The sequence below is a fragment of the Fistularia commersonii genome, chromosome 16, assembly GCF_037954325.1.
Source record: "Fistularia commersonii isolate RoL2024-O1a breed Wild chromosome 16, RoL_Fcom_v1.0, whole genome shotgun sequence".
NCBI classification, from domain to species: domain Eukaryota; kingdom Metazoa; phylum Chordata; class Actinopteri; order Syngnathiformes; family Fistulariidae; genus Fistularia; species Fistularia commersonii.
The window spans coordinates 2,535,001-2,557,289 of record NC_141299.1 but is presented as its reverse complement, the minus strand read 5'-3'; the positions used below and the strand labels follow the sequence as shown (position 1 = coordinate 2,557,289).

General features: G+C 50.5%; 1 protein-coding gene across 6 annotated transcripts in view; it reads right to left on the bottom strand.

The window, feature by feature from the left end:
• Positions 1-22,289, bottom strand: part of LOC147225523 (discs large homolog 1-like protein) — an 84,397-nt gene that overhangs the window by 46,759 nt on the left and 15,349 nt on the right. For 2 of the 6 annotated variants that reach the window (XM_086161110.1, XM_086161108.1), the window contains exons 2-3: positions 16,124-16,468; positions 12,623-12,739 (exon numbers count right to left, since the gene is read on the bottom strand). The exons of 1 other annotated variant lie outside the window; for it this stretch is intronic. In XM_086161110.1, the coding sequence (XP_086017236.1) occupies positions 12,623-12,739; positions 16,124-16,468 (462 nt within the window). Of the gene's footprint in view, positions 1-5,460; positions 6,541-12,622; positions 12,740-16,123; positions 16,469-22,289 lie in introns of those variants that run through there. 3 more of the 6 variants (XM_086161109.1, XM_086161111.1, XM_086161112.1) reach the window with 3 other exon arrangements.

Here is a 22,289-nt window from a genome sequence, read left to right as displayed (position 1 = left end):
AGAAGATCCGCCTCCACCGTCTTTTGCTTTTTTGTCGATTTGAGCCGATCCACGTCCCGGCCGAACAGTGGCGCTCACGCATGTATTTAAAAATAATAAAAGGGTGCACTGAATTCATGGATGTAGCGACAACGGATCGTCGACCTGGTTCCGAGGTCAGGGGACGAGCCTCGGACGTGACCCTGGCCGAACGGGCGAGGTGGTCGGACCGGCTTCCTCTCCACAGACACTTTGCCTGTCAATCTGTTGCCGGTGGTCACCATGGAAACCGCAGGCAGCCACTCCAGTGAAGATGAAGATAAAGAGCGAAGGACACAAAGGTAACAAGATGTCCACTAATAGTTTACTGAGGCGCGGCTTCGGGGGCGGTGGTGTCTTCTGATGGCTCCTCTTCTTTGGCAACAGTAAGCTCAGTGGTACAGGTCAGGGATCTAACCCTAACCCCAACACACACACACACACACACACACATTCTAAAGGCTGCTAATTATCATTGTAAACAGGAGGAGGGTGCACGTTATTGCGCGTTCGCTCTGAGCCTCAGGGAATGCAAAGCACACCTAGTGATGGAGGGAACCAGCAGGTGCACTGCCTTTCAAAAGAAATCCAATCCAAAGCATTGAATGACGGACGAATAACGCTGAGAGTCCCACGCGGTTCAGAGAAGACCGCGGAAGAGGAGGAGCAGACACATGAAGTCCTAAAATCGAGGAAGGAGGAATTAAAAACCGAAGAAATGAACGGAAAACTGAAAAACGTAGAAGACGAAAAGTCAAATCAACCATGTTAGGAGGCTGATCTGATCAACCCTCTGTGCAGCGGCTTCCTCGTAAGACCCACCAACAACGGCCATGATACTTGTGGACATTTGTCAGGTCTTCGCTGCACAACGACGCTCCAATTAGGACGAGCGCCTCATTGGAGCTAATCTTTCCACATACATGTGCCACAGCTCGACAAAGGCGATAATAATCACCTGAGGCGCACCTCAGGCGCCTCCACAAGGCCGAAGAACATCTGCTCATGGAGAGATCTCATGAAGCAGGGTGAAGGTCCAGCCCCAGGACACAACTGTGTTTGGGACAGCAAGAAGGACGGACCTGCTCAGACTCTTAGACTCTGGCGACAGGTGACCGATCAGCTGATCCGTCTCATCAGAACAGCAGTGACAGACTCAAGGTAGAAGAAAGACAGCGATACAGAGGGAGAGTCTGTGTGTGTGTGTGTGTGTGTGCGTGTGTGTGTGTGTGTGTGTGTGGGAGAGAAACAGCTCACATGCAAGCGCCATCCCCCACGCAGAAGTTGACGCAACACCTAACACACTCTCAAGCAACATAAATCCAAAGCAAGTAGTGGTGTTGCATGCCTATATGTGTGTATGTGTGTGTGTGTGTGTGTGTGTGTGAGTGCAAATAAGTGACTATAGCAGGCTTTTTGAGTTTTTACAAACCCCTATTTTCCTTTATATCTCTCATTCAAACACGCACGCACGTGTCACGCTCTGCCTGGTGATCAGCAGTGCAGCATCACTATGACGACGGAAGACGCCGCCCTGAATGCTGGCGAGCACGGAGGAGGCGGAGGGCTGTTACCGAGGCTGTCCAGACCGGCTGTAGCTCCGCCCCCTGATGACATCACGTCTGGTCTATCCGGACTCTGAAAACCGAAAGCCTTAAACGGCTTCGCGCCCTCCGGTTCTTGAACGAGGATCAGAATAACAATTTTATTTCGCGGTCTCACTGGTTCTCCTGCAAGCCCTCGGTGGTAAGGAGAGCCCTCTCCACTCCACGTGCACCGGGCGATCAGGATCACGCGGCGGCGGACGTGCACGTCAGCCATGATGCCTCCGGGCTTCGGAAGAGTCCGAACACGTTAATGTTGAAGTTTAACCTTCACGTTGCACCGACGTTTATTATTCCCTAATGTGAAAACGACAGAGGGGAGAGCGTGAGTAAGCTACTTTCACCGCTCAGTGGTAAAGCGTCCATCCGAAGGATGCGCTGCGGAGAAATATAATCGCTAGATTGTCTTATTTTTGTCTGAGATTCTTTCCCATCCATCCGCTTCTCCTCCCCGGAGCGCCGAAGACCGTCTCCGTGTCCATGTGGCCATGTTGGATAGCTCACTGAGTGTGTGAATTAGCTGGTGGGAGGTGGACGTTTTCAGTGGATGGTGTGAAGATTCCCAAAAATACCACTCTGCCGCTCAGCGGAGAAGATCTGCGCTTGTGAGCGACGCTAATGCTGCATCCTGACCGACGCGTCCGCTGCTCGGTGCCCGTAACGTGACGGGAAGGAACGGGAGAAGAGCGAAGCCGTGAAGCAAAGAAAGGAGAAGCAGGAGGACGGCGAACCTCTGTAGGAGCAGCGTCTTGGGTCAAAAAACAGTCCAGGAGAGAAACCCGCTGCCGAGAAGGTTCTAGCAGATGTTTAAACTCCATATCACAGGTTTTAGAAGGTGTCAAGACGTTGGACCAGGCCCAGCCTGCCTGGTGGAGGTGTGAAAAATGAAACCTCGTGTTTTTCACTCCTCAAAGATGAAGAGATGAAGCCTTCGCAGACCTCCATCTGGCTTTTTAAACATGCTTTGACTTCGAACGATAATCCCGCTCGGCGGTCCAGACCCGCTACAAGACCCGTGATGTATACATATATACATATATATCAATATTCATATACATATATATACATAGGATATGAAGGTAGTTGGTGTGAGAGAGGAGGATACGGAAAATAGGGTTAGATGGAGAAAGATGACTCGCTGTGGCTACTCCTGACGGGTAAAGCCGAAAGAAGAAGAAGATATACATATATATATACATATGTGTATATGCTGTCTGTATGTATATGTAAATATACACAGTGATGGCGAATACACAGTATTGAACGCTCCTGAACCTACTGAATATGAAATGCCTCATTGCTTCTTCTGCCCGTGGACCTGGGTGAAGAAGGACTCCTCAGGAGGCCAGCCGTGGGCGGGCGTCTCCACGCGGCTGATTCATGTTCCACACACACACGCACACACACACACACACACACACGATCTCTTGTGATGATTATGTAAGGTAATAAAGTGATCAGTTAAGGGACATTTAATAGCAGCCGGTGGACGGGCCGGGTTTCTCCTGTTCTGACGGCTAAAACGCGGTTATCTCTTCGCCGTCTGGACGATGATGTTCTCATTGCCCACTTTGAGCTGACAGGATATCGGGTTCCTCTCAATATATTTTTCCAGCGTCTCCCCATCTCGTCCCTCCCTTCTCCAGCTGGACGTCTCTTTCTGCTCCCGCTTCCTGTGACCGCTAAACGCCTCTTTGAGGCTTTTAGAGCTCCTTCTGGAGAGCCAGGATGACTTTCATACCTCTGCTCTACCACTCATCAATTATACACAAAGGGGGAAGCGGTAATTATCGGGATGAATAACTCCAATGTGCACGTAGGAGATGTGGCAGAGAAGTTTGCAAAGCAGCCGAGCTCCAGAGGCAACGTTGTTCTTCGTCGGAGCTCACGACGGAACACGTCGCGACCAAGACGTGGGGCTCAGAGGAGGTGTGATCACACCTGAGCTCCACACAGGACTGGCGACATCTCGCTTCACATCACGCTGCATTTTCCATCTGTGCTCGGCTGAACGGCGACCCATCTCTATCGGGGAGGAGTTCGATTCCCTCAATGAATCACCGGAGACCACCCGGAAGCCGATTTGAGGGGGAATCCAGAGAAAGCATCGCCCTTCCGGACGAAGCGCATCCCGAATCCGGACCAGAAGCCACCAAGGGAGCAATTCACGAAGACAAGCTGGTCAACAAGTTGCGACCAAATCCACGGCGGCCAATCACAGCCAAGAAGAGCCACGCCAAAGCACGGAGAGGAGAACCTCCTCCGACCCTCGTGAAATAATGAGCAATCCGTGTCCGCAGGTGAACCACAGACTGCACCATGGCGTCATCGGGATGAATCCGCTGATCCGCCATGACACGGGCCAAGTGTCTAAGTGACTCAAATGCATGCATCAATTGAGTCAGTGTGTGTGTGTGTGTGTGTGTGTAAGTGTAATGGCCTATCATTCATGCAGTAAGTGCTTTGGACAGGAAAGTGTCCACACCTGGGAAAACACCAGCCAATATGTTTACAGCAAAGAGGAGGCTTTACATTTTCCACGGCTGAGCGTCAGCTCTGCAGAGAGCTCCCAAAGTGCTGCGGGCCGATGCTGCAGCGCCGCCGTCCATTCAAGGCCGCGGATCAATAATGCAGGTACGGATCCAACAGACACATTACTGCTCGCCTCGCGGCGGGGGAGGGGGGGGGCATCCGTCAGAGGGCCTCCTGGTTCTCAGACGCAACCAGGACCATCTCATTGGGCCTCAGAGCCCAAAGATCAGGAACGTCTGAGGGAAAGTCCGGGATTCCGAGATCATCTCTGCCCCTGTTTGAATGACGCAAGGTTACGGCTTCTTCTGGAAAACTGAATATTGTTTACAAAGGTGCCACAAATCAAAGGACGCAACCAGGTCTTTGGTCAGGAAGTCCAGGATGAGGATTTGAAGCCCCCCGGTTTGGCCCCCCTGCTCAAACCCATCACTAATGACTTCAGCACCCAGGAAAAGGCACTTCGTGAATGAGATGAACGTTCTCCCCGCCTTCTTCAGGCCGAAGGTTCTTCAGGCGAGGTCTCCATCATCCTTGGATAGTCCCGAGTCTAACCCTGGTCCATTTACTCAATGGTTGAGCTTTGGCATTTCACCCATCCTTCCTTCCTTCCTTCCTCGCAGACAGTTTTAGTAATTGTGAAGGTTCCAGCAGAAGAACCCAAAGGGCAGCTTCCAGGTTCGTTGTCTTATCTGAGGTGGCTCATCGTGCACGATGTGCTCCAGCATTTCCACGGGTGGATCTGACGTTCCCTCCTCACATTTGTTTATGTATTTTATCTCTGATGCGATTCGTGGATGCACAGTGAGTGTGTGCTTCTGAAAAGGAGGAGGGCCTCGTCCACCTCTCTGGTGGTGCCTGCACACAGCAACCCATTCATCTGGTTGATGGAACAACAGGTCTAAGAAGCCTGATGTCATTCATGGACCGGCTCGGTCCGGACCCCTCGGACACGCACTCCCTCGGGCGAGGGATGGCTTTGCCATGGCAACGCGCAAGCCGTCTGCGCCTCCAGACCAAGCCAAGTCTCATTTCCATGACAACATTATCCAAAATCTCATCTGCTAGTGAACGCCGCTTCGGTTTCCAAAACCCAACGCTGCCCGACCGGCAGGAGGAAACTTAAGAACCTGGACTCATGTAATCTCGCACACACACACACACACACACACACACACACACACACACACACAAAAGGCCATCTTAAGTTACATATGTCCCACCCTAATTCTCTTCTGCCCCTCAAGCATAATACAGACACACACACACAAAGGTGTGTGCGCATGTGTCAGCGTGTGATGTGTTTTACCTGACTAGCGGTAATACAGTCGGTGAAGGCGCTCCTCCTGGAGAAGAAGGTGAGCAGCTGCTGCCAGCGGGAGGAGGAGGAGGAGGGCGAGGAGGAGGCGGGCGAGGAGGTGGAGGTGGAGGAGGTGTGCGGAGGTGCCAGCTCCTCGGACGAGCCGCGTTTGGGTCCCAGCTTCTGTTTGACCCCGAGCCCCGCCCCTTGACCCCCGGAGGCCCCGCCCACCCTAGCGCTGCGGGGGTACAGGGTGTTGTTGCCGAAAATGTAGTTCATGGTCCGCGTTGTCGGCGGCGACGGGTTCTCCGCAGATCTTCAGCCCCTCAGGACGGAGTTCATGTCGTCACGCCTCTGCTCTTCATCTCCCGCTCCTCTTGGCTGCCGAGAATTCACCCTCCAAACTTTCCCCGCTCTTCTATCACCGGGAGACTTTCTTCACCACATTCGCATTCCCTCCCCTCTTACCTGGTTCTTCAGCTCCCCGAGGGTGGAGAGCAGCCGCTGGTCGGAGAGATGTGGAGGCGGCGGCGGCGGCGGAGGAACGTTCAGGTCGGCAAGAGACGGTCCGTTTATCGGCGGAGCATCAACTCGTCTTTGCGCGTTCGTCCGCCCATCGGTCCGTCGCTCCATCTGTCTTGTCGTCCAACCATTTGTCCGTCATCCCATCTTCTCTCTAGCCAGGAGAGATCTCCAACGTCCACATACCAGGAAGTCCAAAATCTTCTCTCAAACTCCTGCCTCTTCCCTGGCAGTGAGGAGCGAGGGGGAGCGTGGGCCAGCCAGCCTATGAGGACAGATTTTTTTTTTTCAAGGGACCTCACGCTTTCTCTCTGTCTTCCAGCCCTCCTCCTCCTCCTCCTCCTCCTCCTCCTCTCTGAGTGATAGTCCAAGGAAGAGACCAGTCAATCTCCCCTCTGTCAATGCGTGTGCTCCCATGAAATGAGGAAGGATGGAGGGAGGGATGGATGGCTGACTGGGCAGAAGAGAGGGAGGAGGTGCAGGGAGGCAGGCGAGGAGGAGAGCATCTGTAGTAGGTGGACGGTTGGAAGGATCATCCTGCAACTCTTCTGCCCCCCCTCCTCTACCTCCCACATCATGGATGTCGTTCCAAGTCGCCCTCTTCTCATCTCAGTTCATTATTCAGTCTCCTTCTCTCTACCTACTCCCACCCACCTTGTCCCTCTCTCCCTCTCCTTCTCTTCCCTCCCTCCTACTCCTTCTCTCCCTCCCTCCCTCCCTCTCTTCCTGTCTTTCAACAAATTGTCTTTTCCAGTCTTTTATTGGAGCTGCAACCCGACGCCTCCCTCGCTCCCTCACTGTCAGATATGGCTGCTGGCAGAGGCCCCGCCCCTGCATTCCAGTTGGCCAATGACACCAGACATCCAGCCCTTCACCCGCGCACACACACTCACATGGAAACATGCGTGCACACGCACACACAGATGCGTGCGCACACGCCGGTCACGGGCCAATGATGTGAAAGGTACTACGGAGAAACAAAAGGATGACCAGATGAGAGGGAGTGGAAGGAGAGAGAGGTACCATCACACACTCTAACCCAATGTGTGTGTGAGGCGCATGGACAGGTTGTCTCGACACACACACACACAAACTAATTACTGCATCTTTCATATGTGTTTATTTGTGTTTGTGCAGGAGATCTTCTCCTGAGGCTGTTCAACACACTGCAGCACACAGCTCTCCCACACACGCTCTCTCTCTCACACACACACACACATACTCTCAGACACTCTCACACACACACACACACAGCTTAACACCAGAATGGAAACAACAGGCTGTTGCTGGGCACCAACTGAGATAAAAGAAGCATGAGAGGGGAGGAGAAGATGGACCTCCCAGGCTCCGTCCAGGCCTGCAGCCCTGCAGCTCCATCACTTATTTGATAATTGTCCATGTTTAGGATGCAATCAGGAATGTAAGATTCAGAAGCTTCAGAAGATGACTCTCCAAAGGCCCTCCAGCTGAAGCTCCCAGCTTACTGTCTCCACCTCACCAGGACACAGACTCCTCCAGGGATTAACCACAGGTGGAGTTGGACCCATGTCACAGCTTCTTCTCGTGTTTCCCTGGGAACTGTATCTATGGCAACAGCTCTCTGAGTTCTGCAATACACCTGGCACCGGCTGACTAACGCGCAGCCTCTTCCATGTGAGAAGACTCTGGACCAGCCTTTGCGGACCGGGTCTGCTTTGACAGAGCGGATGAGAGCGAATCCTCCAAAGCCAAAGATGATATGGTTCAGAGATGAGGTTGCCGGACAGGACAGGGGAATCGTGGAGCGTCAGACTGCGGTTTGATGACTGTTGACAGAAGTTGTGTTCGGGTGCAGAGAAGATTCACGAGTTTCCGCAGAAAGATCAAAAAGCAGCTGCTTCCAACGCCCCGGCGATGCCAGCTGATATCTGCCGGCACCCACGTTTAGGCTCCCATCATTTCCCACATCTGCTATCTACATCCGGGCTTCGTCTACGTACAGACGGCTGCCATTGCTGACCTCCGGCCCAGTGAGGTGTCTGCTGACCGACTGCTGCGTGACATGCTGGCACCACCACCAACACACCTCCATCTCCAGGAACCCCCGCCCCCCTCGTCAAATGTCAGCCATGAATGCCATCTCTATTAATATTTCAAGACCAATTAAATAAAAGCACACATCATGCATGTTTAATGTCCCTCAGCTGTGGAGACCAGCCTGGCCCTCAGATGTCCCAAAGGAGGGCCTCGGCTGCAGACTCCACAACTCGCTTTTCCTCACGTTCACTTTTCTGCCAGTGTACTTCCTTGTTGGTCCTCAAATTGGCCCAGCATACCCTTTGGTCCAGAGCTCAGAAAACCACACACTTGCCATGTCCTGGACATCAGCAGTAGAAGTGAAGGCAGAAGCAGGAAAGAAGAGAGATGCTGGTGCGGCCAATTGCGAGGCCTGAGGTCTACAACGGTGATCTTTGATAAACAGACCTTGCAGACAGTTTTAGTTATTGAGAAGGTTCCAGCAGAAGAACCCAAAGGGAAGCCTCAACAACAACGACCGTCAAATAAGGTGGAATACAGTTTCCCGTTTGTATCTTCAGCCACCATGAAGGGACAGCGTAGTTGTCAGGAGATTCCAGACGCCCTGGAGATGCCGTGGTGCACTGCAGCAGTTGCTAACAGACCTTGGCTCCTCCCAAGCCCTTCCATTAGAGCCACCTAAGATTCTGGTAAAGGCAGCTTTCAAGAGCTATGTCACACTCCTTTGGTGAATATTATGTACTCTGAGGTACGCTGAGGTACTCTGAGGTACCCTGAGGTACATGGAGGTACACAGAGGTACCCGGAGATACATGGAGGTACTCTGGGGTACTATGAGGTACACTGAGGTACACGAAGGTACAAGAAGGTACACGGAGGTACACTGAGGTACACATAGGCACACTGAGGTACTCTGAGCTACACTGAGGTACTCTGAGGCACCCTGAGGTACACGGAGATACACTGAGGTACACAGGGGTTCCATGGAGGTACATGGAGGTACTCTGGGGTACTATGAGATACACTGAGGTACACGGAGGTACAAGAAGGTACACTGAGGTACACTGGGGTATACAGAGTACTAGTTAGTGCACTCATGACAGGTGAATCTATTGTATGAGATCAACATTCAGAGAACGAATAGATTCAAACCACGGCTGAAGGATGAGGCCGCCAATCATTTCATCCTGTAATCGTAATCCTTAGTTTGTCAGCTCTGCAAACATCTCTGCAGCCTCGGGCCCTCACTGGGCCTCTTCTTTTACAAATCAAAGGGTGTGATTCACGCAAATCATCAAGTGTTTTTCTTGTTATTTTCCAGACTTTTACATTTCCTACGCTCCTATTCTATCACTTGGAAATTCTTTTTCTTGTGACTCGATAAATGACTTCACCGTTATGTGAGTGTGTCTCCAACAACAGGTGGTCTACACCACTGCTAGGGATCAGGTGACGGCTCCACCTTTTGGGCATTCCACCTTCCAGAGAATCTTGTGGCAGATACGTATTGTTCAATACATGTTTGTCCAAAGTATAGAGAGATCATCACCATATAGTCGGGCCAATTATACATAGAGAATGTACCTTCGGGACCTCGGCACAGGCTGAGAGGACTCTGTGGTGCTTCTTTGGCTTCAAAGCTGTGTCAGGTCTCTTTTTTTGACTGACTTGTCAACCAGGTTCTCAACCATAAATGACCGTAGCTCTGACACACAGGAGAGTTTTGTTTGAGGAGAGACTGAACCGGGATGTTCAAGCACAGCTCCGACAGCAGCCACAGTGCACAGCTACTCTGGCTGCTATTTGTGAGACGCTTTAACTGCTTCGCATCCTTAAACTTCGCAAACTACGAAAGCCAGCTAACTTAATTCAGCAAACCCCGACACCGGGGAGAACCTTCCAGTGTGGAGGAACTAAAGGCCTTGAACTTCCTGTCTCATGAACAATCCAACTGCCATGGTTTGTTTTAGTTTCATATCTGCAAGACCCTCAAACACATATCCCTTGACCATTTCCAATGCTTCGGTGATGTCAACCCAGGGTAGCACTGACCAGAGCCTTTGCCAGCGAGACAGTGTTTTCTGCTACAAAAGAATTGAGGCTTTACCTTCAACATCTTGAAACGAACGGGCTCAGAAAACTAGATGAGCCTCTACAGCGGGTTCTCCGAGCATGTCCAAAGATGGCCCCGAAAATGGGCTGCGAGATGTCGATCGGTCCAAGCGCAACAGAAGCGTCTCGCAGAACGCAGCTAAGAACCAAACCCTAGAAGACGGCAGACGGGACCAGATGGAGAGTCCTCTCTTAAAAAGGGCGTGGTCGTTTTAGCAGCAAACAGTAGAAGCTATCTAGAACCTCTCTCAGATGGAGATATGAAACCAGCTATTTGTGGTATCGGTGTACATGACAAGGCAGTCCTCCTCTGTGAGTCAGATGAATCCTGGCACCTCCGCGCAGGCCCGTAATGCGAACCCTGTTATTGACGAATGCTGATCACGTCTCCATGTGACACCTGTCTGGACTGACAGCGCAGATTAACTTCATTTCCTCTGATAAATTATCTTGTTGATTGAATTTCACCGCACGAGATGGTTCAATACCAAACCGGACCAGAGACAACTGCCGCTGCAGATATTGAGATTGCTTGCCCTGAGATGCTTTAATGGAAACAACATGCACTCTAAATAGAAATACATAAGCTTCTCGGTAGCCCCAAGGTCACGCCATGTTCCTTAAAGTTCTGCAGACTTTCCGTGGCGGCGGCCAAATCGTAATGGGATGTGCGGTTCTTTGAAAGCTCCGCTCCACCTCAACCGCCTTCTGACAGAAAGCCTCTTTGTTCTTTAAAAAATATCTTAATTCAATAACAGGCCGGGGGAACCAAGTCTATCTGCAAAACCATCATTAGGATAATGACTTGGACCAGATCCACATGTGAACAGACATCCCGGCATAGAATGTCCTTTTGCCGGCTCAATTGGATTTAGTAGCGCTAGATTACCGCACAATATCTGCATGATGAGCAGGAGGCCAGGTGAGAACCTGGAGCTGCAGGCCGGCTGCTGCCCGGCCTCTGACCACCGAGGACCCGCGGGTCTTCGGTCGGGACCGCAGGACGAGGGAGCTGGATGCCTGCGGTCTACGGTGGGGAGCACCAGAACATCTCGCAACTAGGGGAATCCGATTGCCTACTCGGTAGCCCGGTGGTCCTACACCAGGTACAGAGGTCACTACGGATGTTCCTGCACCTGGAGCATTCTTCCTAATCGTCCGCAGTCGCTTCACAGCCCAGACCAGAGGTCTCTCCCGAAGCTTTTGAGGTTCTTCACGTTCGAGTCATGCAGAGCCACCGTGTGACTCGTGACCCGTTTCCATGACTTCCTCGCAGGCATTAGACGCAAGCTACGCGCCCGAGGTTGTCGGGTGTTAGATGCTCAGCGGAGGCCCTCACTCAGACCTGCAGGACAGGTTTTTCAAGACTGACTAGACCTCATTGCTCCCTCTGAAGAACATCAAGTAACCGGATATGTTCTTTGCTGTCGGACGGTGTGAAGAACGCCGATTTGTGGAGGCCATACTCTCTGGAAGAGGTTATCTCCTGGGCCTCTGCTGCCACTCTCAGCTCACCAACTGTAACTACATCTGAACACCATGGACCATCCTCCTATCCAGTGACAGACATTACGTTTCTACCAGAGACTTTTATCTGCATTTAGGATTTTGCCTCACTGAGCAGCAAGAGGGCGGCCTCTGACTTGTGGAGTCTCCATGTTCTCCCGGTGTCTGCTCCTCCAGGTTCCCCCGGGTTCTCCGGGTTCCTCCCGCAGTCCAAACACATGCGGGAGGTTCCTCGGAAAACCGGGGCAAATCGCTCTGTCGTGCGAATGACAGCGTGAACGGTTGTCTGTCTGGTATGTGATTGAGATACGGTCCAGGTGGACCTACGTCCCCTTGGTGGCAGCTGGGATAGACTCCAAAACCCCCAGCAGACCCATCGCAAGCCGTTGACAATGAATGAATGAGCAGCAAGTGAAGATTATACGCGCGCTCCTCACGTCCAGCAGAAATGTCATGAAATGTCCTGTCACACAACCACAACATGGACATGCACCTTCACTGCCCGGGAGATGCCATGCAGCGGGAAGAAGAACACGCCAGGGACGAGCCGGTTCTGGCTGAAGGACACCGGGGAAGCTCGGAGAGGTCGGCTTTGTGCATGTTTGTCAGATATTTGGAGAAACAAGCAGAAATCATGCAGCACAGCAAACTTGTGAAGATCCAAAGAGGGTCTTCTCTTGGATCCTAAGTCTCCAAATGAGCCTGATCTGGTGATCCTGATGGAGACACTGACCTCCTCAGATGCCTCTACTTACTGCATCATCAGGTCACACCTTCTTTTTCGGACTCGATGTGCATCATTAAACTTTTTTTTTTCGACGCTGGATACTAGCAGCTGTCATCCAGTGCCTTTGCACAGATTATGGATCCCATAATCTGCAGAAATACGTCACAGAATATGAAACGGACGCTCGAACGCAGGCGCATGCTCGGCGTTCTGAAGTCCAGCTCGAAATATCCACGCAACACTCACTGATAGCGATGCAATCATGCGAGGGCCTCGGGGCAGCGTTACCTGGAAGTAGGCGTGGCTTTGGGAGTAGAGGGAGGAGAATGGCGGGACCTCATTCAGCCTCTCTCCCTCTGGCTGAGCCCAGGCCTCCTCGGCAAACGGAGCTTCGGGAGATTCTACCTACGGCGTACAGACAGGGCTCAGCACTGCGCTTGCTCAAAGTGCATCAACACAACACACAGGACGTCCATCCGCGGGTGTGAACGTGCACGGGCCCAACACCTGCACGTGCATCCCAGAGGATGTATGAGCAGGGGGATCCGGTTCTGAGCTCAGCATATTTCCAACTCCAACTTTTAATTCACAGGGGAAGACGTCCCAAGATTGCTCTGACTGGAGCTGGGGCAATGCAGATAATGGAAAGAGAACACCTTTGCATACTCCGTGACCAAATATCAACGGACGAATGACACTGGCTTCACACCCAGGACCTGCTGGGAACATCTGGTCAACACTCAGATATACACTCAGCATAAACAGCGCTAGCAGGCTAAAGCTAACATCGTCTGATAAACTGTGTTGACGGATATTTCAGCCAATCTCTAAATCCCATAAAGGGGCAACTTAATGGATTAAGATGTAATTGTGCACGTGTGTGTGTGTGTGTGTGTGTGTGTGTGTGTGTGTGTGTGTGTGTGTGTGCATGTGTGTGTTTATGACATAACACAACACACAGCATTATAGTACATTTATTCTAAAAATAAAAATGAGAGATATTACATTATATCTATAGATTATTCATTGGATGAAGAGGCAACACAGCTGTGCACTTAGGATGAATTCAAAAGGTGGGTTTGTAGCGTGCGTGTGTGTGTGTGTGTGTGTGTGTGTGTGTGTGTTGTACTTGAAAAAGAGACAGAGCAAGCAAGGGGAGCAAGAAGAGAACATGTACATGGAGAGAACAAGATGGCAGGCCCATCTGCCACACAGAAGAGGCCAGATTGAGCACCTGTGGGGACACAAACAGACACACACGCACACACACACACACACACACACACACACACACACACACACACACACACACACACACACACACACACACACACACACACCATTTGGGAGACAAGAGCTCCCAAAATAACCTGGATGCTCAAAACACCATCAGAAACATGCAGGAGGATGCTGATGGAGATGATGGAGATGAAGGGGGGATTCCTGCATGTCATCATGACCATGAAAAAGGAGGTGGATGCAGGAATGCAGGAATTAATGTGTCATTTAACAAATGACTGCACATAAACATGTCTGGGTTTATGGTTCCCAGAGGAAAATACAAGACAAAAAGATCCAGCCAATGAATTACACACAATGGGATGTGACATTATATGTTGCAGAATTCAATGAAGAAACACACACCGGTGTGTGTGTTTAGCCACACGTTCCTGATTCCAGCAATGAGAAGACTCTGGGCGCCGGCCTCCAGCCACAGGGTGGCGCTGTAGACCAACGCTTACAAACACTCAAGGATCCAACCGGGGTTTCGGCCAAAGCGTCTCCCTAGAGACGAGACAAACTTTGACCGGGAGGTGAACTGACGTGGACGGACGAGGTGAACTGACACTCCCGCCTTCCTTCTGGCGGCCGGCAGTCATAAGTCACCTGGCCTACACACACTTTTACTGACAGCAGAGGAGCCGATTTAATGGAGCAGAACATACGGGAGGTCAAAGTCCAGGACAAAACCTATCGGTGGAGCGACGAGTACATGAACTCGACGACTCGGATACTCTGACCTGACTTCCTTCTCCCGTGACCCTTGACACTTCTCCTCCCTGGCTTTGTCTGGTTCGTAAAAGAGATAAAAATTCTTCCCTCCTCTCTGAGCTGCAGCCACTCTACAGACAAAACATGCTAATGTATGTTTTACATTGTTTTCAGGTTTTGGAAGAACCCAGGAAAAACAAACAGATTCAATATTCAATTGGCACTGAGCAACATTATTCAAATGGACCGAGCCTGTTGGAAAACACGCAGCTCAAGATCCCCCCCCAACACACACACACACACACACACACACACACAGGGAGAACCAATGTGCTCATGCCAAAGAATATGCATGTGTATTTGCATGTGTGTGTATGTTTGTGTGGTTGGAGCTTCGCAAGTGTGATGATGTAAGCGCTAATCTGCAAACACAACCCAATCAACCAAAATAAAAAGATTACCAGGCTGCGGCGTTCCCCCCCGTGAGTGTGTGAAGGAGATAGAGAGGGAAGACGGGGACAAAGGAGCGGGAGACGGCAGACAGAGTGGGTGCACGGCGCCGATAGCGGCGGGCCTCATTTCTAAGAAATGGGGCGAGCACTGAAGCGAATCCCTCCCTGGCAGTCCTGCAGGAGCGTTCTCCTGGCACGGAGACGGCTACACTGGGAGGACGCGTCCAGGACGCTTCCTGCCCCTCCACGGAGAGGAAGAGGGGGGCCTTTCATTCGAGATCCTTGAACGATATCATCGTCACCGAGAGGCGAAGATGCCGAAAGCTGCAGGTCTTCTATCCAGCAGGTGGACGTGTAAGATTCGGCAGACCGGGCGGCCATGATTGAGTAACTCCGACCCGAAAACCTCCACGCGTCCACCCGACTTCCTTCTCCCTCTGAGAAGGTGCGGGAATGTCACGCCTCGCCGCCTTTTTTTACAGGTGATAGCGGTCGTGAGCCTGCAGAGGTCTCCTAAAGGGACAGTTCACGCAAAACAGGAACAGCAACGGCTCACAGCCCTCCTGTCGGCATGGCGACCCTGACCGTGCTGCCGTTTTCATTCAGCCAATCTTTGGTTTGCTTTTTCTCACTGAAAGTTCATATAAAATGCGTTTTATAGTTTGTTCGAGAGCGTGGAGGCAGACGCACGCCTTCAGACCCCAAGCCTCCGAACCTTAGCTATTCAGGGTTTTAACACTGTTCTCACCTGTGAAGCAAAGGGTCAAAGGTCATCAACAGTATTAATGTTTGCAAAGAGTAGTCACCAGTTCACTGTTTGACCGATTCACAGTCACCGATTCACTGAGTCACTGAGTGACCGATTCACTACATGACCGAATCACTGAGTCAACTATTCACTGAGCCACTGATTCATTAAGTGACCGATTCACTGAGACACCGATTCACTGAATGACAGATTCACTGAGTCACTAATTCACTGAGTGACCGATTCACTGAGTGATTCATTTACCGAGTCACATACTGCGGAAACGCCATGTGTTATTTGGATTTTACGATGCTTTTACCAAATATGCTGATTCCAAACACACCACTGCTGCAAGCAGATAAAATAGACAGTTTGGTTAAAAGTGAGGAGTGTGGTGTAAACCGTGGTTTACTAAAGTAGCGACAGGCAGACAGACGGGTGTTGTGAGATGAGAGATTAAACACAGTTTAATGCCGTAGGAGGTGAAAGCTGAGGCAGACGGATAGACAGACAGACAGGCAGGCAGACAGACAAGTGTCGTGAAAGTTGAAATTTCTGATGTAGGAGTGAGCTGGGGTGATACAGGGGCTCCGTTACCTGTGCGGGTGTGATGTGTGTGTGCGTTACGTATCCGTGAACGTGCTGGATGTGGGAGAGCTGCCGCTCCGCCACCTGAACCAGCTCTGCCCCGCGCAGGTCGGCGTGGCGACCGAAGGCTCCGTCCCCGGCCGGCGAGCGCTCCCCGTCCCCGTCCCCGTCCCGCTCCCTCTCGAGGGTCCCGCCGCCTCTTCCCTCCCTCCTCCAGGTGCCCCGGCCCCCCCCCTCCAGGCCCGGGGGCCCCCCCTCGCCCCGCCCCAGGGGGTGGAGCTGGCAGGGGTGGCGGTGGAGGTGGAGGCCCGGGGCCCCTGGAGAGGCCCCTTCTTCTTCCTGATACCGATACTTCTACAGGAGGACGGGGCGGGATGTGAAAAAAAAGGGAAGGTTGGAATTAGGAGAGAAAAGAGAAGAAGACAAGAGAAGGTGAGTTTAGTGTGCAGACGTGGAAAGATCTGAGCTGGAACAGAGGAGCGTTAGTGGTTCTTCAACAGAAGGTCAGGATCATATCCCGGCAACCCAGCCCGGTCTTTCTCCTTGGAAAACTTACTACCCCTAGGAGACCTTCTACCCCCTGTAGACCTTTCACGTCACAGAACACCGTCCCCCTCCGAGACAGCCTCCCACCTTCTTGGAGACCTTCCACCACCAAGAAGACTTCCCACCTTTAGTTACTGCTAACAGTTAAGACAATACATATTTCATTATATTTCTTATTCTTCCTCCTTTCTACTATTATCTATTACTGTTATGTTTTTTTTACTTGAAACTCTGGCACAACAATTTCCTTCGGGATTAATAAAGTTGTTCTCATCTCATCTCATCTCTCACCTCCTAGCAAACCTTTCCTCCCTTGAAAATGTTCCTCCTCTCAACCCAGCTGAGATACTGGGCCATTAGATATTCAGATATTCAACTCGCGCACACACCGATCAATATTTTTGATGGCTTTGGCAAACATCTTCTACTTCAGACCTTCAAACTTCAGTGCATGACCTTCACCTCACTGGACTTCAAATCACTTTTTCACTCAGAACATTCAATTCCATCTTTCTGGAGAAATGATGGGGATTTTCCATCATTCACTCATTCTTGCCTTCATTCATTCATATTTGTGAAAATTGTCTTTTTTTTTTTTTTTTTTTCTCAACAATGTATCCTTGGCAACTTGACTTGTCATTTGAGTTATATAACTTCACGTGTATGTGTGTGTGTGTGTGTGCAAGCAAGATGACACCCGGCAGTCCAGGTGTACACACAGCACGACACTAATTGTTTCCTGAGCTCGCAGTATTGTAAACACACACACACACACACATGCACACACACAATCCCTCAGACCTGCGAGGCAGGTTTTGTCCCTGGACTAGTGTCCAAAACTGAAGGACAGAGAGCGGGGGATGGGCCTCGAGGGTTCTTCACCTCCCTGCGGCCTCAGAGTTCAAGTGAGGAGAAGAAAACAAAGAAAAACGAACTGAGCTCCTCCTCCATCTCACTGTTTCTTTTGCATGAAGTCAGAGATGCTGCTGCTCTGGCCCAGGTACACCAGGGATTCAAGCAGAGCCACACACACACACACACACACACACACAGCCTGCAGCCTATACCCCTTGCAGTCTGACGGCCATCCGATGAATATGACACGCACGTGACCTTTTGACCTCCCGCCCTCCCGCCAGCGACAGTGGCGCGACGCGGTTCTCACGCTGCATTCAGGATTCTGTAGCAGCTCCAATCAGCCAATCATAGACCAGCGGGCCAGAGCTCGCCTGAAAACAAACCAGTGCATTTTTTTAAAAATGGAAAAGGGCAGTTTTATTCTTCATGGCAAGACAACCATGCGCAGGGAAAAGCCCGTCGGTGGCATGGCTGTCAGTTTTCAGGTAGATACACTAGATCAGGGGTCGGCAACCCGCGGCTCTTTCATCTTTACACTGCGGCTCCGAGTGGCTTGGGAAAATAAATAATAGATATTTAATTGAAGTGTATTTCATATGAGTTAATTCCTTTTTTTAACTTTTACTTCTAAGTTGGAAGATTATTGTGATCTTGAATTATTGAATAAAATTATATTTATTATTTTTCGCCGCTCAAAATAACGTCACACCCGCGGAAGCCGGTATACCCGCTAGCTGGTTAAGTCCAGATTTGCAGATGCTGTGCGCAGAAGTTCAGGAGCAGAAGTCCCATAAACCAGGTAAAATAAATATTTATGAAGATATTTTGCAAATATTTTTTATTGTTTACTGACGCTGTGATTTTTTTCCTGATTTATCTTTAAAATTCAGGTCAAGGCTCCGCTACACACTCTAAAAGCCCAAAGCTCCAGATGAGTTCATTACATAAATAAAATTTAATTTTCTCCGCAATACTTTGTGAATTTCAGAAGCAACACACTACACACTTGTTTATACAAAGTGTAAAGGTAATAAAAAGCAATATATACAGTGGTACCTTTATTTTAGACGTCAAAAAGTAATCGCGGCTCCCAGAGTTTTCTTTTCCGAGGAAACCGGGTCCAAATTGCTCTTTGGGTGTTACGGATTGCCGACCCCTGCACTAGATGGAAGGGCTCTGTGTGTGTGTGTGTGTGTGTGTGTGTGTGTGTGTGCGTGTGTGTGAAGGTCAGACACCTGTATCGCCCTATCACTTCTGAAACTACTGGGGAGTCATTTTTTAAAATGCGATTTGGAATTGGTCTAAAGTTTTCCCAGACAGTCACCCTGTGAATGTGAGGGTTGCGCCGCCTCCTGCTCCTCCTGCTGCTCTCCTCGCTCTCCTCGCTCTCCTCCCGAGAAACTAACGCAGATACTCGTCCCACAAAATAAACAAAGGTGAGGTTGTGCCGTGACCTTCAGTGCGCCTCCCCTCCTCTCTGACCCTCACGTCCAACACCGTCCTCCTCACCAGTCCAACAGCCCTGAAGAGTCTTGGGCTGCAGCCGGCGCTAAGACCCTGAGAAGACCCTGCTGCACACTGGTGCCCTCTGCATGCACATGCGCGCGCGCGCACACACACACACACACAACACTACGAAAGAAGATCTCCATCTATGTGGAAAAAATAACAGGTTTGAATGTATAAAATGAAGGATTTGTACTCTATATTTATTTTCAGGATGGGGGGGACCAACCGTTGCCAGCCGGCAGCAGAGCACACACACACACACACACACACACACACATATATTCACACAGATACACAAACACACACTCACAAAAACACACACACACACACACACTAGCATGCACTGCAACTCACTGTTGGACACGTGTTAGTGTGTCAGCCTTTCAGCCACAGAAACCTGACTGGATAGGGAGCAGATTCAGCACACTTGTACATGGATAGATGTGTGTGTGTGTGTGTGTGTGTGTGTGTGTGTGTGTGTGTGTGTGTGTGTGTGTTAAACCACAGTAAAACCAAGTGTTAGTCACGCTTGGTGAGATATGAAAGAGCAGGGGATCCTCTGCCGTAAGGGATGTCTTGCACACACACACACACACACACACACACACACACACACACACACACACACACACACACACACACAATGTGCCTCCCTCTGTCCTTCCCTTTTCCATTCTCCATCTCTTCGTATCACGCTCTCTTCCATGCTACGCTGGCATAAAGAAGTTATCGGTAAAGCCAGAAATTCAAATGGACAGTTTGTCCAGTCACTGTGAGAATCGGACATCCCATAATACACCACCTACGTGGAACGCTGAAGAAATACAAACAAATGAAGATATATTTTGAATTTCACAAGTTTGCAACAACAAATAAAATGTCCTTCAGACACACTAAATGACATATGATTGTCCTTTTATTTTTTTTCGTTCCGTTTATCATTCATTTATTATCGATCCATTAGACTTCATTTTTTTGTGTTACTTTTCTTCAAAAACATCAGGATATCTCAAAGCTAATGGCAGGTATTTGGTCTTTTTCCGACTCCGTTGTTTTGAATTAAAATGCTAATGTAATAATGATGAGCCCTGCTGTAACCAGGCCTGGCTTTGGACCGCTGCGCTGCCTGAAAGGACTGGCCTGTCCTCCCGGAGGAGAGCCTGAGGCGGAGCACGCTTCAACGCACCGCCAGGCTGTCCGGCAGACACTTGTTACAGTTGTGGCAGTGAGAGGACGGACGTGAAGGTAGGAGACTGTAGGAAACGGTAGGAGAAGGTAGGAGACGGTAGGAGATGGTGGGAGAAGGTAAGAGATGGCAGGAGAAGAGAGGAGAGGAAAAGAAAGGAGAGGGTAGGAGACAGTATGAGAAAGTATGAGAAGGTAGGTGATGGTAGGAGAAGGTAGGAGAAGATAGGTGAGGGTAGGAGACCATAGTCGAAGGTAGGACATGGTAGAAGATGGTAGGAGAAGATAGGATAAGAAAGGAGAGGGTAGGAGACGGTATGAGAAGGTAGGAAAAGGTAGGAAAAGTTAGGAGACAGTAGGAGACGACATGAGATAGTATGAGACTGTATATGAATGTATGAGAGTGCTTGAGACGGTCGGAGAAGGTATGAGATGGTAGGAGAAAGTAGGAGACAATATGAGAAGATATGAGAAGGTAGGAGACTGTAGGAGAAGGTAAGAAACGATATGAGAAGGTAGGAGAAGGTATGAGAAGGTAGGAGATGGTAGGAGACAATATGAGAAGGTATAAGACGGAAAGAGACGATATGAGAAGGTAGGAGAAGGTAGGAGACGGTAGGAGATGGTAGAAGGTCTGCCCCCTATGGTTCGGTGTCAGGGACGGACCATCGTTCTCCGGGCGGACCATCCTTGTACAAGTACCCAGACGACACAGCAGAAGTGGAGGAGCGGACTCATCTATTTTAAATGCCTTGAGATGTTTGACCTACTTAAGGTGTTGATTTATCTTCTCGGGCACTTGAGCCGCTTCAGAAACGGACGTATTTCTGGCAAGGTCAAGCACATTCCCCGGCAGGGAATCCCTGACTGGATCAGAACCAGCTCAGGATTCCAATCCGCAGTCATTTTCCACCTTCTGACCAAGTCCTCTGCCAGAGACCACACCGACCAGAGCCCGAATTCCACTGCCGCTCCTCAGCGACCAGCCTTTCCACTGAACCTTCAGAAGACATCTGTCGTCGGGAGAAGAACCCGAGAGGAAGGATCTGCAGCTGCGGGCCGGTGGAGAAAACCCTCCGTGAAACCATGGGCGCTCTGAAGAAACACCACAAACATTGAAAGGACTGGGATGACCAAACTATGGGACCTTCTAAGAAAAGTCACACCTGACCTCCCCCCTGCTAGCACGTCCTCCACAACCTCAACATCATCTGAAGCCCCCGACACAAACAACGACTGACCTGCAGGAAGCAGGGTGGAAGCACCGCTCCCACGCACAAAACGGCATTCCTATTTATACTGGTCCCATTCTTTATCCTCACACACACATACACACACACACACACCAAGCAGTTTTCTCTCCTTCTCTCTCCATCTAACAAGCTGACATGATGAGATGATCTAATAGGACAGAAGTGAAGTCCATACACTTCATTAGGGTCTAACTGCTGAACTGGACACGAGCGTGCCCTTGCAGACACACACACACACACACACACACACACACACACAGAGTCCAGTGGACCTAGTATTCTCCTCTTGGTGCACTCCACTGCTGTAGAAGAATGTCTAGCCTAACCAGGGTTCACTTCAAATCAGCGGAGTCGAGTGTTGAGATGAGTCTCTCAGACAGTGTTCCACCAGCACCATCCAGATCTTCTGGAGGCTGGGTGAGGGTTCTGGAGCTACGTGCGGCTGGTTATGGACTTCATGGCTGTTCGGATGCAGCACGCCGCTGTGCTGACGACTCCTCCTCTCCGAGCTCCTGGGTGGAACTTTAATATTTCATGCGTTGGTTTTCCACCCGACGCTTCCAGAGTACTTCGCCAGAAGATGATTGCGAGCTTTAGCGAATCTTATGTAATTGGGGTGAGCAAACTCCTGACAGCTACAGCCATGTTCATTCAGAGGGACCTCAATGCAGCACCTACTGAAGCCTCTTGGCTTTTGACACTAAGCTATAGGTTTAACAGAAGAAGAGACAGGGCACACACACACACACACACACACACACACACGTGAAGGTCACGTCTCCTGACCCTGGGACCCACAGCTCACTGCTGTGCTCTACTATAAT